Raw genomic sequence first — 18,739 nt, 5'->3', positions numbered from 1 at the left:
GTTCTAGATTGCATTCCCAAGAAGGTGACTCAAGACTGAGATTTGAATTCAGGAATTTTACTGAGATGTGCTCTCAGAAATTACACTCATGAGGAAGGAAAAAAGACCAGACTGAGCAGTTGAACTCCAGTTACAAGAGAGGCTCCTGGTGATCCTTTCAGGAGCTCAAGAACTAGAACAGCCCTTTAAAATTTTCCTGCTTTAATGCAAGGTGTTCAGCATGGAAGGGGTGTGGCCTCTTGTGAGGCAATTCTTTGGCTGAGGTCAATTCCCAGAGAGAGGTTCAACTAAGAACCATTAGCCACCAACTCTCCAGACAGCTGGGGAAATGAGTGCCTCAGTTCTGAAGGGACTGTTATGAGTGGGGTATCAAAATGTACACTACAGTTTACCCCTTGATCACTTGCGTGGTATAATTAGAAATAGGTACAGCTATTCCAGAATTCTGCTCTGTTCCTGTGGAAATTTATAAGTGTAGACTAGTAGAAAGACTTACAGCTCCCACTGCTGTAGCATATCCATAAAGAATATTCACTGTCTCCCTTCAATACTACCTATTCCATATTCCCCTCATTCCTGGCTATTGTCTCTCATGGTCTAGGTGAGTAACCCAGACACTCATCCCTGAGAAGTCTAATCCTCTGGTCACTAATGTCCTCTCAGGATGTGGCTGTTGCATTTGTCCATTTTATATAAAGATTGTACAGGGGAGAACCAGGAGACCCCTGGTGGATCACCTGAGTGACAAACTTATTCCACTAGAGTGTTTAACCATTGTGCCATGAGGAGTTATTTTTCAAAAAGTGTACAATTCACTATGGATGCTATCGCCTTGCTCCAGAACCATAGTGGTATATGTTGTGTTTCTCTTATTCAGGCTTGCTATGAACTCCACACAGATGACTTCCACAATGGACACCTGCAACACCAGCAATACCCCCTCATACAGCCAAAGCATCAATGCTATATGTGTTGCAGCCTGGACCTCACACATAGAGTCCTTTCCTGCCTTGGAACCCACTCAAATCTGGCAGGCTTCATTGTCACCTGGTAAATGATTCAGAGAATTTTTCGCAAGGGTGAAATATGCTGCTTCTAGAATCTAAAGAAGGAACGCTTGTGGTGCAAATGGTTAAGTTCTCACCTGCAAACTGGAAAGTTGGCAGTTTGAGTCCACCCAGCAGATCTGCAGGAGAAAGACCAGGCAATCTGCTTCCATAAAGATTACAGCAAGAAAACCCTATGGGGCAGTTCTGCTCTATTACATGCAGTTCCTATGAGTCGAAATTGACTTGACAACACCTAGCAACAACAACAGAACCTGAAGAAGCAAACTAGGCATCATGCTTCCTTCTTATTGGTGGAAGTATGAGATGCAATAGTTTCTTCTTTAGTTTGGAGAAGATGGCCTGGCATGTCCCAGACAGCTGTTGTTGTTGTTAGGTGCCGAGTCAGTTCCATTGCATGGTGACCATGTGTACAATAGAACGAAACATTGCTTGGTCCTGCACCATCCTCATAATCATTGCTACGTTTGAGCTCACTGTTGCAGCCACTGTGTCAGTCCATCTCATCATGGGTCGTCCTCTTTTTCACTGATCTCCAGGGACTTGTCCCTCTGTATAACACACCAAAATAAGAAAAATGAAGTCTTCACCATCCTCGCTTCAAAAGAGAATTCTGGCTATACTTCTTCAAGATAGATTTGTCTGTTCTTCTGTAAGTCCATGGTATATTTAGTATTTTTGGCCGATACCATAGTTCAAAAGCATCAATTCTTCTTTAGCCTTCCTTATTCACTGTCCAGCTTTCACATAAGTATGAGGTGATTGAAAATACCATGGCTTGGGACAGACGTACCTTCAAGGTGACAGGTTTGCTTTTTAACACTTAAAGAGGTCTTTGCAGCAGATTTGCCCAATGCAATGCACCTTTTGATTTCTTGACTGCTGCTTCCATGGGCATTGATTGTGGATCCAAGTAAAATGAAACCCTTGACAACGTCAGTCTTTTCTCCTTTTATCATAATATTGCTTACTGGACCAGTTGTAAGGATTTTTATTTTCTTGATGTTGAGGTGTAATCCATACTGAAGGCTGTAGTCTTTGATCTTCATCAATAAGCAAGGTTGTGTCATCTACATATCACAGGTTGTTAATGGGTCTTCCTCCAATCCTGATGCTGAGTTCTTCATATAGTCCAGCTTCTCAGATTTGCTCAGCATACAGATTGAATAAGTATGGTGAAAGGATACAACCCTGACACACACCTTTTCTGATTTTAAACCACACCAAAGCAAACTAAACATTGCTGTCAAGTCTAGTTGATTCTGACTCATAGTGACCCTACAGTACAGAGTAGAACTGCCCCCATAGAGTTTTCAAGGAGCAGCTAGTGGATTCAAATTGCCGATCTTTTGGTTAGCTGCCGAACTCTTAACCACTATGCCACCAGGGTTTCCTTAAACCACGCAGTATCCCCTTATTCTGTTTGAACGACTGCCTCTTAATCTAGATACAGGTTCTGCATGAGCACAATTAAGTGTTCTGGAATTCCCATTCTTCACAATGTTAATTTGTTATGATTCACACAGTTGAATGCCTTTGTGTAGTCAATAAAATACAAGTAAACATCTTTCTGGTAGTTTCTGCTCTCAGCCAAGATCCATCTGACATCAGCAATGATATACCTTGTTCCATGTCCTCTTCCGTATCTGGCTTGAATTTCAGGTTATTTCTTGTTGATGTACTGCTGCAACTGTTTTTTAATTATTTTCAGCAAAATTTTATTGCCTGTGATATTAATAATATTGTTTGATAATTCCCACATTCCTTTGGATCACCTTTCTTTGGAATGGGCATGTATATAGATCTCTTACAGTTGGTTGGCCAGGTAGCTGTCTTCCAATTTTCTTTGCATAGACGAGTAAGCGCTTCCGGCATTGCATCTTTTTGTTGAAACATCTCAATTGGTATTCTGCCAATTCCTGAAGCCGTGTTTTTCAGCAGTGCCTTCAGTGCAGCTTGGACTTCTCCCCTCAATACTGTCAGTACTTGATCATATGCTACCTTCTGAAATGGCTGAGCATTGGCCAATTCTATTTGGTACAGTGACTCTGTGTATTCCTTCCACCTTCTTTTGATGCTTCCTGTGCCATTCAATTGTTACCCATAGAATCCTTCAATATTGCAACTCGAGGTTTAATTTTTTTTTTAATTCTTTCATCTTGAAATATGCCAAGCGTGGTCTTCCCTTCTGGCTTTCTAACTCCAGGTCTTTGCACATTTCATTATAATAAATTGTCTTCTCAAGCTACACTTTGAAATCTTCCCATCAGCTCTTTTATTTCATCATTTCTTCCTTTCTCTTTAGCTACTCTACATTCAAGAGCAAGTTTCAGAGTCTTTTCTGACATTCATTTTGGTGTTTTCTTTTTTTCCTGTCTTTTTAATAACCTTTTGCTTTCTTCATTTATCATGCCCTTGATGTCATACCACAACTTGTCTGGTCTCCAGTTATTAGTGTTCAATGCATCAAACATATTCTTGAGATACTCTCTAAATTCAGGTGGGATATACTAAAGGCCATACTTTTGACTCTTGTGGACTCGTTTTTATTTTCTTCACTTTCAATTTGAACTTGTATTTGCGCAATTGATGGTCTGTTCTGCAGTTGCCCCTGGCCTTGTTCTAACTATGATATTGAGTTTCTCCATTGTCTCTTTCCACAGATATAGTGGATTTCATTCCTGTGTGTGTATTCCATCCAGCAAGGTCCATGTGTATAATCACTATGTTGTTGAAAAAAAGGTATTTGCAATGAATAAGTTGTTGGTCTTGCAAAATTCTATCATACGACCTCCCAGACAACTAGACACCTAAAATCTTCACTTATGTGTCTAGTCCCCAAATCTTCATTTGGTATATATTCCACCCTCTGGAGCACATGTACCTTATCAAGGTCTCCAACATATTATCAAGCTTTGCTCATGTGGTCTGAATAGCATATCATCAATAAAGTGAACCAAGATGATATCCTTAGGATTTCCAAATAGTCCAGATCCCTTCTGAGTATAATATGATCAAGGTCAGGAGAGCTACCTTAACCCATAGGAAACAACCAAAAATGTAAACTTTTGTCCATCCCATGCAAATATGAACTGCTTCTGTTCCTCTTTTCTGAAAGGTACAGAAAAGAATGCATTTATTAGATCAATGACTGTTTTCTACCTGAGGTCATGTTAATATGCTCTAGAATATATACCATATTTGGCACTGCAGCTGCAACTGGGTTGATACTTGGTTGAGTTTGCAGTAAACTATCATTCTCCAGGATCTATCTGACTTTTGTAGGGACCAGATTGGTGAATTAAAGGGAGGCGATGATGAGAATCACCATCCCTGCATTCTTTTTATCTTTAAGGGTGGCATTAACCTCTCCATTAAAAAAAATTAAAAGGCATAATTGGAAACTGAACAACACCTTACTCAAAAGCTACTGGGTTGTAGAAGAAATTAAGGACAGAATAAAGAAATTCATAGAACTCAATGAGAATGAAAACGCGTTCTACCAGAACCTTTGGGACACAGCTAAAGCAGTGCTTAGATGTCAATTTATACCAATAAATGCAAATATACAAAAAGAAGAAAGGGTCAAAATCAAAGAATTATCCCTACAACTTGAACAAATAGAATGAGAGCAACAAAAGAAACCCTGAGGCACCAGAAGAAAGCAAATAATAAAAATCAGAGCAAAATTAAATGAAATAGAGAACAGAAAAAAAAAATTGAAAGAACTAACAAGACGAAAATCAGGTTCTTTGAAAAAAATTAACAAAACCGATAAACCATTGGCCAAACTGACAAAAGAAAAACAGAAGAGGAAGCAAATAACCCGAATAAGAAATGAGATGGGTGATATCACAACAGATCCAACTGAAACTAAAAGAATCAGATTACTATGAAAAATTATACTCTAATAAATTTGAAAATCTAGAAGAAATGAACGAATTTCTAGAAACACAGTACCTACCTAAACCAACACAAACAGAGGTAAAACAACTAACAAAAGACCCATAACAAAAGAAGAGATTGAAAAGGTAATCAAAAAACTCCCAAAGACAACAACAAAAAAAGCCCTGGCCTGGAGGGCTTCACTGGAGAATTCTACCAAACTTTCAGAGAAGAGTTAACAACTACTACAAAAGCTATTTCAGAGCATAGAAAAGGAGGGAATACTCCCACACTCGTTCTATGAAGCCAGCATATCCCTGATGCCAAAACCAGGTGAAGACACCACAAAAAAAGAAAATTACAGACCCATATCCCTCATGAACTTGGATGCAAAAATCCTCAACATAATTCTAGCCAATAGTATTCAACAACATACCAAAAAAATAATTCACCAAATATTTGACCAAGTGGGACTCACACCAGGTGTGCAGGGATGACTCAAAATCAACATTAGAGAAACAATCAATGTAATCCATCATATAAATAAAACAAAAGTCAAGAACCTCATGATCTTATCAATTGATGCAGAAAAGGCATTTGACAAAGTCCAACACCCATTCCTGATAAAAACTCTCAGCAAGTAGGAATAGAAGGAAAATTCCTAAACATTATAAAGGGCATTTATACAAAGCCAGTAGACAACATCATCCTAAATGGAGAGAGTCTGAAAGCTTCCCCTTGAGAGCAGGAACCAGATAAGGACGCCCTTTATCACCACTCTTACTCAGCATTGTGCTGGAGGCCCTAGCCAGAACAATTAGGCTCGATAAAGAAATAAAGGCATCCAAATTGGTAGGAAAGAAGTAAAAGTATCTCTATTTGCAGATGACACGATCTTATACACAAAACCCTAAAGAATATTCAAGAAAACTACTGAAACTAAAGAAGAGTTCAGCAGAGTATCAAGATACAAGACAAACATACAAAAATCAGTTGGATTCCTCTACATGAACAAAGAGAACCTCGAAGAGGAAATCACCAAATCAATGCCACTTACAATAGCCCCCAAGAAGATAAAATACTTAGGAATAAATCTAACCAGAGACATAAAAGACCTTTACAAAGAAAACTACAAGACACTACTGCAAGAAAGTAAAAGAGACCTATATAAGTGGAACAACATACCTTGCTCATGGATAGGAAGATTCAACATTGTAAAAAATATCTATTCTACCCAAAGCGATCTATAGATACAATGCCAATCCTGATCCAAATTCCAATGGTGTTTTTTAATGAGATAGAGAAACAAATTGCCAACTTCATGTGGAAGGGAAAGAGGCCCTGGATAAGTAAAACATTACTGAAAAGAAGAACAAAGTGGGAGGCCTCACTCTACCTGATTTTAGAACATATTATACCACCACAGTAGTCAAAACAGTCTGCTACTGGTACAACAACAGATACATAGACCAGTGGAACAGAATTGAGAATTCAGACGTAAGTTCATCCACATATGAGCAGCTGATATTTGACAAAGGCCCAAAGTCTGTTAAATGGGAATAAGACAGTCTCTTTAACAAATGGTGCTGGCATAATTGGATATCCATCTGCAAAAAAGTGAAACCAGACCCATAGCTCACTCCATGCAGAAAAACTAACTCAAAATGGATCGAAGACCTAAATATAAAATCTAAAACGATAAGGATCATGGAAGAAAAAAATAGGGACAATGCTAGAAGCCCTAATACATGGCATAAACAGTATACAGAACATTACTAACAATGCACAAACACCAGAAGAGAAACTAGATAACTGGGAGCTCCTAAAAATCAAACACTTATGCTCATCCAAAGACTTCGCCAAAAGAGTAAAAAGATTACCTACAGACTGGGAAAAAGTTTTTGACTACGACAAATCCAATCTGCGTCTTATCTCTAAAATCTACATGATACTGCAAAAACTCAACAACAAAAAGACAACCCAACTAAAAAATGGGGAGAGGATATGAACAGACACTTCACATGGGGAAATGGTCACGATCATTAGACATTAGAGAAATGCAAATCAAAACTATAATGAGATACCATCTCACTCCAATGAGGCTGGCACTAATCCAAAAAACACAAAATAATAAACGTTGGAGAGGATGTGGAGAGACTGGAACACTTAATCACTGCTGGTGGGAATGTAAAATGATACAACCACTTTGGAAATCGATTTGGTGCTTCCTTAAAAAGCTAGAAGTACCATATGATCCAGCAATCCTAATCCTTGGAATATATCCTAAAGAAATAAGAGCCTTCCCATGAATGAATATATGCACACCCGTGTTCATCGCAGCACTGTTTACAATAGCAAAAAGAGGGAAGCAACCAAGGTGTCCATCAACAGATGAATGGATAAATAAATTATGGTATATTGACATAATGGAATACTACACAATAATTAAGAACAATGATGAATCCGTGAAACATCTCATAACATGGGGGAATCTGGAAGGCATTATGTTGAGTGAAATTAGTCAGTTGCAAAAGGACAAATATTGTATGAGACCACTATTATAAGAACTCAAAAAATAGTTTAAACACAGAAGAAAATATTCTTTGATGGTTACAAGGGTGGGGAGGGAGGCAGAGGGGTATTCACTAATTAGATAGTAGATAAGAACTATTTTAGGTGTAGGGCAAGACAACACAATACAAGAAAGGTCAGCACAACTGGACTAAACCAAAAGCAAAGACATTTTCTGAATACAGTTGAATGCTTCAAAGGCCAGAGTAGCAAGGACAGGGGCCTGGGGACCATGGTTTTAGGGGACATCTAGGTCAACAGGCACAACAAAATGTATTAAGAAAGAGTTCTGCATCCCACTTTGGTGAGTGGCATCTGGGGCCTTAAACACTAGCAAGCGGCCATCTAAGATGCATCAATTGGCCCTAACCCACCTGGAGCAAAGAAGAATGAAGAACACCAAAGACACAAGGTAAATATGAGCCCAAGAGACAGAAAGGACCACATAAACCAGAGACTACATCAGCCTGAGACCGGAAGAACTAGGTGGTGCCCAGCTACAACGTATGACTGCCCTGACAGGGAACACAACAGAGAATCCTTAAAGGAGCAGGAGAACAGTGGGATGCAGACCTCAAATTCTCATAAAAAGACCAGACTTAATGGTCTGACTGAGACAAGAGGGATCCCAGAGGTCATGGTCCCCAGACCTTCTGTTAGCCCAGGACTGGAACTGTTCCCAAAGCCAACTCATCAGACGGGCATTGGACTGGACTACAAGACAGAAAATGATACTGGTGAGGAGTGAGCTTCTTGGCTCAAGTAGACACGTAAGACTAAGTGGGCAGCTCCTGTCTGGAGGTGAGATGAGAAGGCAGAGGGAGACAGGAGCTGGCTGAATGGACATAGGGAATACAGGGTGGAAAAGAGGAGTGTGCTATCTCATTAGGGGGAAAGCAGCTAGGAGTACATAAAAAAAAAAAAAATGTGTTGCCATCGAGTCAATTCCGACTCATAGTGACCCTATAGGACAGGGCAGAACTGCCCCATAGAGTTTCCAAGGAGCCCCTGGTGGATTTGAACTGCCAACCTTTTGGTTAGCAGCCGTACCACTTAACCACTATGCCTCCAGGGTTTCCTAGGAGTACACAGAAAGCTGTGCATAAGGTTTTGTACGAGAAAATGACTTGATTTGTAAACTTTCACTTAAAGCACAATAAATAAATAAATAAATAAGCAAAACAATTTTTTTAATTTACTATTTTGGCTGGTGCAGGGGTGGCAGTTTCAGAAGCTGCCACTCGGCTTTTTCCAGTATGATAGCTGTTATCCCCCAGCCCAAAGAATCAATGTGGGGTTACTCCAACTCTCAGGTGTAACCATTCCAGTTTTACATTCAGAGATGAGAGAAATGACCAGTGAAGGCAGGGGTGTCCGTGAACTCAGTATGAGCCTGATCAAGGCCAGGACTTCATCTCTTCTGGCCCCCATATGTCTGCACTCTAAGGGGGAGTCACAGTGACCCTTTGGGTACCTCGGTATAATATCAACTCAGACTTTGTGTGAAACGGTCCTAAAAATGTTTGGGTATTCCTCCTTTCCCCAGTGTACATCTAACCAAGTAAATGTCCTGGACTGCGGTCCCTTTGTGGAAGGCTAGGAATGTCAGAAACAAAAAATGAATGGTATATGAGAAACAAAAGCAATAAAGATAATCAATAAAATCGACAGAAATTATCCTGATGTAAAGAAGAAAATTATAAGAAAACAATTTCAGAATATACAAAAGCATTAAAAGGAAAAGCTAAATTTTGAATAAAGTAATGAATAGGCTCTTAGAGTTTGACAAGCTAAACTCCTACTCCTTATTCTGCTCCTTAGGAGTTTTCCTCTCTTTTCTGCCACCAATTCTGTCTAATAAACCCGTTGCTGGCGATTCTGACTCACAGCGACCCTACAGGACAGAGTAGAACTACCCCCATAGAGCTTCCAAGGCTGTAATCCTTACAGAAGCCGACTGCCACAGGTGGGTTGGAACTGCCAACCTTTCGATTAGCAGCTAAGCCTTTATTTACCTTGTTCCACACACGACCCTAATCTATTTACAAATATTAACTTTATTTCCTTTCATTTCACATCCAAGTCAATCATGTAATTACTTGTTTGCATGTCCATATCTCCTCGTAGACGCTGAGATTCCAGAAGACAGAGGTGGAAGATTAAAGCACAAATTTAATATTCTTGCCCCCATGAGAACCATTGAATGGGTGGTATTAGAACTGGAAGAACTATGAAGTCCCTTCTAGCCCTAACGGTTTGTTAGTACGACCATCTGACTCTCAGAGGCTTGGAGCCGCTCCGCACAGAAGTCCCTCACTGGGATTTCTCCTTCTCGCACCTAGACGGGCAGGGATTTCGGGTCCCGACTTTGTATTTACATACACAGTCACCAAGGCGCAACAACCTCCGGAGTTCCTAGAGAGTCTAAGAAAGCTCGTAGAGAGGTGAGTTGCTCGGCTTGGCGGCTCAGCTCAAAGCGGCTGACGCACTTCCGGCCTTTGCGGTTCTTGGTTTTCGGGGTACTTCAATTCCGCCACCGGATCTGGGGCATCATCCCAAGGAGGACCCGCCAGGCTCTGGGAGATTTAAGGTCCGTGCCTTGGGGCAGACGGGGAAGGGACGTCTGCGCACGCGCGGTTCCTAGGTGCTTTTTCCCAGCACATTCAAGCTCCAGCAGCCCCAGTAGAGGAGCATACGGAGCTCCCGCGACGCCCCCACCGGGGTCGTAACCTACGACTCTCCTACGACTCCTAGGAGACTCCTGGAGGGGCGGGGCTTTGTGGCCGGACGGGAGGTGGGGAGGTGGAGGAGGAACGTCCGGCTGTGGGTCCCGCTCCATTTCAAAGACCATCTACGGTCTGGATGGTTTAGAGGCAATTTGGTGCAGTCTCTTCTTTGTCATTAAAAACAAACAAAAAACAATCTTTTTGTATCATGGAAGCTTTCAAAACACAGGAAACGATGGAGAATAATATAACGAACCCCTGTATACCCATCACTTTTATTTAACAATTGTTGTTGGGTGCGGTCAAGTCGGTTCCGATTCGTAGCCACCCTATGTACAACAGAACGAAACTCTGCCGGGTCCTGCGCCATCCTCACAATTGTTGCTATGTTTCAGCCAACTGTTGCAGTCACTGTGTCAATCCATCTCCTTGAGGGCCCTCCTCTTTTTCCTCTGACCCTCTACATTATCAAGCATGATGTCCCTCTCCAGGGACTGATACCTCCTGATAGTATGTCCAAAGCATGTGTGACAAAGTCTTTCCACCCTTGCTTCTAAGGAGCATCCTGGCTGTACTTGTTCCAAGACAGATTATTCATTCTTTTGACGGTCCATAGTGTATTCAATATTCTTTGCCAGCACCATAATTCAAAAGCATCAGTTCTTCGATCTTCCTTATTCATTGTCCAGTGTTTCCATGCATATGAGGCAATTGAAAACACCATGGTCAGGTGCACCTTAGTCTTCACGATGGCATCTGTGCTCTTGAACACTTTAAAGAGGTCTTTTGCAGCAGATTTGCCCAATGCAATGAGTCCTTTGACTTCTTGACTGCTGCTTCCATGGCTGTTGATTGTGGATCCAAGTAAAATAAGATCCTGGACAACATCTGTCTTTTCTCCATTTATCATTATGTTGCTTATTGGTCCAGGTGTGAGGATTTTTGTTTTCTTTATGTTGAGGTATAATGCACACAGAAGGCTGTAGTCCTTGATTTTCATCAATAAGTACTTCAAGTCCTCTTCACTTTCAGCAACCAAAGTTGTGTCATCTGCATACCCCAAGATGTTTATGAGTCTTCCTCCAATCCTGATGCCCTGTTCTTCCTATAGTCCAGCTTCTTGGATTAGTTGCTCAGCATACAGATTGAATAAGTATGGTGAAAGGATACAACCCTGACACACGCCTTTGCTGACTTTAAACCATGCAGTATCCCCCTGGTCTGTTCGAATGACTGCCTCTTGGTATATGTACAGGTTCCTGAAGAGCACAATTAAGTGTTCCGGAATTCCCGTCCTTTGTAATGTTATCCATAATTTGTTATGATCCACAAATGTCTTTGCATAGTCAATAAAACACAGGCAAATATCTTTCTGGTATTCTCTGCCTTCGGCCAGGATCTACCTGACATCAGCAATGATACCCCTGGTTCTGTGTCCTCTTCTGAATCTGGCTTGAATTAGTGGCAATTCTGTATCAATGTACTGCTGCAGCTGCTTTTGAATGACCTCAGCAAAATATTACTTGTGTGTGATATTGTTCGATAATTTCCGCGTTGGGTTGGATCACCCTATACCACTAATTTAACGGTTATTAGTGTTAAAAATGAAACAGAGTTTCTGTAAAATAAGAGTTTGATTCAAAGATTTGCAAATTAGCAAGCGCAACATGAAAGTTCAAAGTGGAGGTCAGAAGAGGGAGTATAAGCATAGGTCTTTTATACTCAGTTTTGTAGAACTTTGTAGAACTGGGAAGAATGGGAGGGGGTGCCTTTGATTGCTTCACATTCAATGCACTTTGGTAAGACTCATTTATCAAGAATTTTTATTGGCCGGGGTATTCAATCTTAGCCATTTTCCTGCGTGGCAGAGCAGGTTCCTTCTGTGTCCTGCAAGTTCTGGATGAGCCACTTCGGAATGTTTCAGAACAAGTTATCATGGTCAAAAATATGGTCATGGGTCAGGTACTCTAAAACGCAGAAGCAGGGGCCTAGGACAAAATGAAGTCTAATTCAGACCTGTGTCAGCCATTTTAGTTATGTCAAACGCCTCAGTTTTAGAATGCTATTTCACGTTAGCATAATGCAGTTTTTGTCGCATTTCTTTTCAGTATTTTAAAATAAACTACAAACATGACTTGTCAACCCTAAGTAGTTCCATCTGCACCTCTAAAATACATAGCCACAATATCATTAGCATCCCCAATTAAATGCAGGATCGTCCCTAATATCTTCTAATACCTAGTTCATAATCAGATTTCCCCCAGCTGCCCCATAGATCTTTTGCTGTTGGTTTGTACCAACTAGGATCCAATCAAGGACCATTATCGCATGTGGTTAAATCCCTTTTAATCTATAAACCCCACCCTTCTCCTGCCATCCCCACTTCTCATTGCCTTGTTGAAAAGGAGACCCCACCAGTCTTTCTGTAGAGTATCCCCATTTATGTTTCCTCCCCACTGCAATCAGTTATCCTTAGGATTTGTTTTACAACACAGGTGGTTTGTGATTTTCAGTATCTTGTTAGTGTTGCTAAATATGTTGAAGCTAATGAGAACATGTTCTTTTTTGCTCTCTCTGCCATGTTTTCAGTACAATGACAGAAGATGGGAACGCAACAAACTCTGCAGTTGTTTCACTTTTACCATGTGTGTGAAGCTTGACATATAATAGGTTGTTGTTAGGTGTCGTCAAGTCAGTTCCAGTTCATAGTGACTCTGTGTACGACAGAACAAAACACTGCCTGGTCCTGTGCCATCCTTACAATAGTTGTGCTTGAGTCCATTGTTGTAGCTACTGTGTCAACCCATCTCATTGAGGGTCTTCCTCTTTTTCAGTGACCCTCTATTTTACCAAGTATGATGTCCTTCTCCAGAGACTGGTCCCTGCTGATAACATGTCCAAAGTGTGTGAGACGAAGTCTCACCATCCTCACTTCTGATGAGCATTCTGGCTATACTTCTTCCAAGACAGATTTGTTCATTCTTCTGGCAGTTCATGGTATATTCAGCATTCTTTGCCACCATAATTCAAAGGCATCAATTCGTCTTCATTATTCATTGTCCAGCTTTCGCACATATATGAGGCGATTGAAAATGCCATGGCTTGGGTCAGGTGCACCTTAGTCCTCAAAGTGACATCTTTGCTTTTTAATAGGTCTTTTGCAGCAGATTTGCACAATGCAATGTGTCTTTTGATTTCTTAGTTGCTGCTGTCATGGGTGTTGATTGTGGATGCGAGTAAAGGAAATCCTTGACAACATCAATCTTTTCTCCGTTTATCATGATGTGGCTTATTGGTCTAGTTGTGAGGATTTTTATTTTCTTATGTTGAGGTATAATGCACACAGAAAGCTGTAGTCTTTGATCTTTATCAGTAAGTGCTTCAAGTCCTCTTCACTTTCAGGAAGCAAGGTTGTGTCATCTGCATATCGCAGGCTGTTAATGAGTCTTCCTCTAATCCTGATGCCCAGTTCTTCTTCATATAGTCCAGCTTCTCGGATTATTTGCTCAGCATACAGATTGAATAAGTATGATGAGAGGATACAATCCTGACTCACACCTTTCCTGACTTTAAAACATGCAGTGTCCCCTTGTTCTGTTCAAATGCATACCTTGTGCATACCTGCAAAATTATGGCATTTATTTCATTGTATTGTATCTCCATGAACTGTAAGCTCCTGTGTATTCCAACCTCTTCGCATAGTTTCATAAGTATCTGTCCAATAATTGAAACTCTTTTACAAACAAAAGTTAACTGTTTCTACTTTCAGTTGGATGTATTTTTTTAAGTTAATTTTAAAAATAGAGTAAAAGTATTTATTTTCTTGGAATAACTACTTTATTTCAAATGGTACAGAAGAAGTACAGAAGGGTTTTCAGTGAAAAGTAGATATTCCTTCCTCTTCCCTCCCACCAGTTACCTCACCACCCCCCACCCCGCCACCGCCGAGGCTATTCCTCTATATTAGTTATCCATTACCACAATAATGCTGTGTAACAAACAACCACAAAACTTTGGTGGTATACCCAAACCCATATACAATAAACCAGAAAAACCCTTTGCTGTCGAGTCAATTCCAACTCATAGCAACTCTATAGGACAGAGTAGAACTGCCCCATAGGGTTTCCAAAGATCAACTGGTGGATTCAAACTGCCAACGTTTTGGTTAACATCTGAGCTCTTAACCACTATGCCAACAGGGCTCCAACAATAAACATTTATTTAGCACACAAATCTATGGGGTTCAGCTGATGTGGGGTGAGCAAGGCTTGCTTATACATCTGCAGTAAACTATGGGTCAGCCAAGCAACTCTGCTGGACTCAGTCACATGTCTGGGGGTTAGCTGGCTGTTAGCTACTCTGGATGGTCTCATCTGCTCCGCTTAGGTAATTTGGCTCTGTTCCACATTTCTCAATCACCTGAAGGCTAGTCTGGATATATTCTTCTCCTGGCAATTACCTAGTAATTGCAGAGGACTGCACCAATCACACAAGTACCTTTCAAGTCTCCACTTGCATCACATTTGTTAATATCAATTGGCTAAATCAAGTCACATTGTTGAACCCAGAGTCAGAGTGGAAACGCACTGCAAGTATATGGGTCCAGGGAGGGGTGAAGAATTGGGGCACTGATGTACTCTGCTATATACCCTTTTTCCAGTTTCTAAGCATATATAAATAAATACCTACATGTACTTTAAGGAAAAAAAAAAAAACACATTAATGATAGCATACTATTTATTTTTTTCATATTTTCCCCTCCTCTTATTATTTATTTCTGTTAATACATGATTTCTTGTCATCAGGTGTCTCCTTCTGAAGAAGATGAAATCAGGGAATCTTAAATCATAGTTGCCCCTTCGCCTCAAGCTGGAGGAGCCTTTTGAGTTATTTAACCCCAGAATGGCTTCCACAGAGGAACAGGATGGATTTAAGATTGTGACGGTGAAGGAAGATCCTATCTGGGATGAAGAAACTTACCTTCAAAAGAACAGCTTTTCTGGCCAAGAGGCTTCCCGCCAACTTTTTCGGCAATTTTGTTACCAAGAGGCTCCTGGTCCCCGAGAAGCACTGAGCCACCTCCGGGAGCTCTGTCATCAGTGGCTGAGGCCAGAGACACACACCAAAGAGCAGATCCTGGAGTTTCTGGTACTGGAGCAGTTCCTGACCATACTGCCCAAGGAGCTACAGGCCTGGGTGCAGGAGCACCATCCAGAGAGTGGGGAGGAGGCAGTGGCTGTGGTTGAAGATCTGGAGCGAGAGCTAAGTGAGCCAGGGAAACAGGTGAGAGGAGCCAAATGGGATCCTAGACATCAAATACTAAATGAAGGTCAAAGTTTGGTGATACAGGTTGGTTGGTTATAGCCATATGTATTAATTAACCATTATCCCCAAACCTTAGTGGCTTGAAACAACAAACATTATCTTGCAGTTTCTGTGAGTTAAGAATTTGGGAGTTACTTAACAGGATCTCTCATGAGATTATAGTAAAGATGTCAGCCAAAACTATGGTCATGTGAACTGACCAGGCCTGCTGCATCCACTTCCAAGATGGCTCAATTACATGGTGGTTGGTAGGGGCCTCACTTCCTTTCTGGCTGCTGGGAAGGAAGTCTTGGTACTTTGTTATGTGGGTTTCTATGTAGGACTGCTGGAGTGTCCTCATGGCATGTCAGCTGGCTTTTCCCAAAATGAGTGCTCTGACAGAGAACAAGATGGAACTGCAATGTTTTTTATGACCTAGGGTCAGAAGTTATATACTATTACATCTGCCACATAATCTATTTGTATGTGAGCCAATAAGTATAGCCCACACTCAAAGAGAGGGAAATTCGTCTCTACCTTTTGAAGAGAGGAGTATCAAAATATGTGAACATATTTAAAACCACCACACAATGTTTGGCCACTCTTCCCTGCCTCTTTTGTTCTTGGGTGTGGAATGAAACTCTGGTCCTTCTGCTGTGCCATCTCTCTAGAAAATGTTTCATAAGGTTCCGTATGATCTCTTTCATTGACTATTAGCTTAGACTCCTGTAATCCTTCTCTTATGAACCCCAATATACCTACCTGCCTCCAGGCCCCAGATCATGAACATGGACATTCTGAAGTGCTCTCAGAGGATGTGATACATTTGAAGGCCAAGCCGGAATCAACAGTCATACAGCTTCACTCCATGGTGACTCAGCTCAAATGTGAATCTTTCAGTCCCCACCAATTTCAAGAACAAGGTAAGAACTATGACAAGTTCATTCAGGGGATCTCTGGTGGCTCTGTAGAGGAGCCAAACTGCCTGGTTTGGAATTTAAGCACTGCCCCTTACTATCTCTGTGGCATTGGACAGGTCATTTAACCTCCCTGTGCCTTCAGTTTACACATCTATAAAATGGGGATAACCATAGTGCTTCAGTTATAGGGTCATTTGAGGATTTAATTATACATGCAAAACACTAAAAACATTCCAGGTTTGTAGTAAATTCTCTATAATACTGGCTTGTGTACATCCTGTGGGGGCTTCACCTTCTCTGGGTGATCCTCTCCAGCCATTTCAGCACTGCTGATGATCTCTTACTCTTCTAGTCTTAATATCCCTGTTTCATTTCTCCTTAAATTACACTGCCATTCCTAGAATGTGTGTGTTTGATGTGGATCTCATATACCCCATCCTGTGGTTGTCTTCTTTCATAAAGAAAAGTGATGACATTGCTTGGTTCATTTATTATTCCAGATGGTAAAAATATACCTGACAACCAGGAGGTGGCACCGAAGCAAGAAATCTCAAAAGAAATAGACTATTTGGGGGATATATCTAGCAGACTCCAAAGAGATGTTCCTCTGGATTCTAAGTACAGAAAAACTTGTAGACATGAGAGTAAGCTAGAAAAGCAGCAGGGACACCCCACTGGAGAGAGACATTACAGGTGCAATGAATGTGGGAAAAGCTTCACTCAGAGCTCAGTCCTCATTCAGCACCAGAGAATCCACACTGGAGAGAAGCCATACGAATGTGAAGAATGTGGGAAGGCTTTCAGCCAGAGGTCAGGACTCAATGAACATCAGCGGAGCCACACTGGAGAGAAACCCTATCAGTGCAAGGAGTGTGGGAAAGCCTTCAGTGCCAGCAATGGCCTCATTCGACACAGAAGAATCCATACAGGGGAAAAACCATATGAATGTGAAGAGTGTGGGAAAGCCTTCCGCTTGAGCTCATACCTTGTTCAGCATCAAAGGATACACACTGGAGAGAAGTGCTATCAGTGTAACGAGTGTGGCAAAGCCTTCAGTCAGAATGCAGGGCTCTTTCAGCATCTTCGAATTCACACTGGTGAGAAACTATCAGTGCAGTCAGTGCAGTAAGAAATTTAGTAGGCGAACACTCCTTATGAAACATCAGAGAAGTCACACTGGAGAGAGACCATATGAGTGTGGTGAGTGTGGGAAAGCCTTTAGCCATAATTGCAACCTTATTAGGCATTTTAGGATCTATACTGTTGCTGAATTGGACTGATTCCATTGGCTCCCAGGTCCCTAAATGGGGCCATCTTGGAGTATAAGATTTTCAAGTGGCTAATTCTGCTCTTATCAAATTTATTTTGCTTTGGAATGAGTAGCTTGCCTGCAAACCAGGTGCTGGTGTCTCCTGGGTGGATGACTGTGTATGTGGGGTGTTGCTGAGCAGGCTCCCAGTCCCTATCCCTTGGTTCTTTTCTAATGATTTTCCTGAAAGGGACCAAGTCCTACCTGGAAATAAATTGGTATGGAGGGGCTATTCTTGAGTAATATTGCCCTCACGGAGCTTACATTTTAGTTGGGGGGAGGGCGGAAGAAACAAGTATGTAATATATCAGATGGTAATAATTTCTATGATAAAAAATAACGTGAGGTGAGGGAGATAGAGGGTGGAGGTGGGAGGGAGTTACTATTTTATGTAGGAAGGCCAAGAAACCTGAAGGAAGAGAGGGAGTCATACAAATGTCTATGTGAAGAACATTCCCCCAGACAGAGGGGCCAGCAAGTACAAAGGCTCTGTTTGAAAAACAGCACAGAGGCCAGTGTGGCTGAAGCAAAGTAAGTGAAGTAGAGAAGGGTAGAAAATACAAGTGCAATATGAAAGAATCCCATTGGTAGTGCAGTGGTTAAGAGTTCGGTTTTTAATCTAAAGGTCAGCAGTTCGAATCCACCAGCTGCTCCTTGGAAACCCTGTGGGGCAGTTCAACTCTGTCCTATAGGGTTGTTATGAGTCAGAATCAACTTGACAGCAATGAGTGTGTGTATGAAGGAGTCAGATTAGGTACAGCCCGTGAAGGGTCCTTCAGGCAAATATAAGAGCTTTAGCTTTTACTCTGACTTAAGAAACCACTGAAGTGCTTTGATCAGAAAATAATATGATTGGGCTTATATTTTAAAGGATTACTCCAGATGCTGTAATGACAATAGACTGTAGGGGAAGTTGGAGGAGAGGGGAAAGCATGGAGTCTGGATAGGAAGTTATTG

At 41.3% G+C, this 18,739-nt stretch overlaps 1 protein-coding gene across 1 annotated transcript; it reads left to right on the top strand.

Moving 5' to 3' along the window:
• The first annotated feature begins 10,004 nt into the window (after positions 1-10,004).
• On the top strand, positions 10,005-17,691 carry ZSCAN31 (zinc finger and SCAN domain containing 31). The gene is made up of 4 exons (XM_049886303.1): positions 10,005-10,113; positions 15,055-15,532; positions 16,326-16,476; positions 16,974-17,691. Exons 2-4 carry the CDS (start codon positions 15,152-15,154, stop codon positions 17,600-17,602), a joined length of 1,161 nt encoding a protein of 386 aa, XP_049742260.1. The 5' UTR covers positions 10,005-10,113; positions 15,055-15,151; the 3' UTR covers positions 17,603-17,691.
• Positions 17,692-18,739: the final 1,048 nt, after the last annotated feature.

The sequence above is a fragment of the Elephas maximus genome, chromosome 1 (assembly GCF_024166365.1).
Source record: "Elephas maximus indicus isolate mEleMax1 chromosome 1, mEleMax1 primary haplotype, whole genome shotgun sequence".
Lineage (NCBI taxonomy): Eukaryota > Metazoa > Chordata > Mammalia > Proboscidea > Elephantidae > Elephas > Elephas maximus.
Note: the sequence above shows the minus strand (reverse complement) of the source record. Positions and strands in the feature narration are given on the sequence as shown.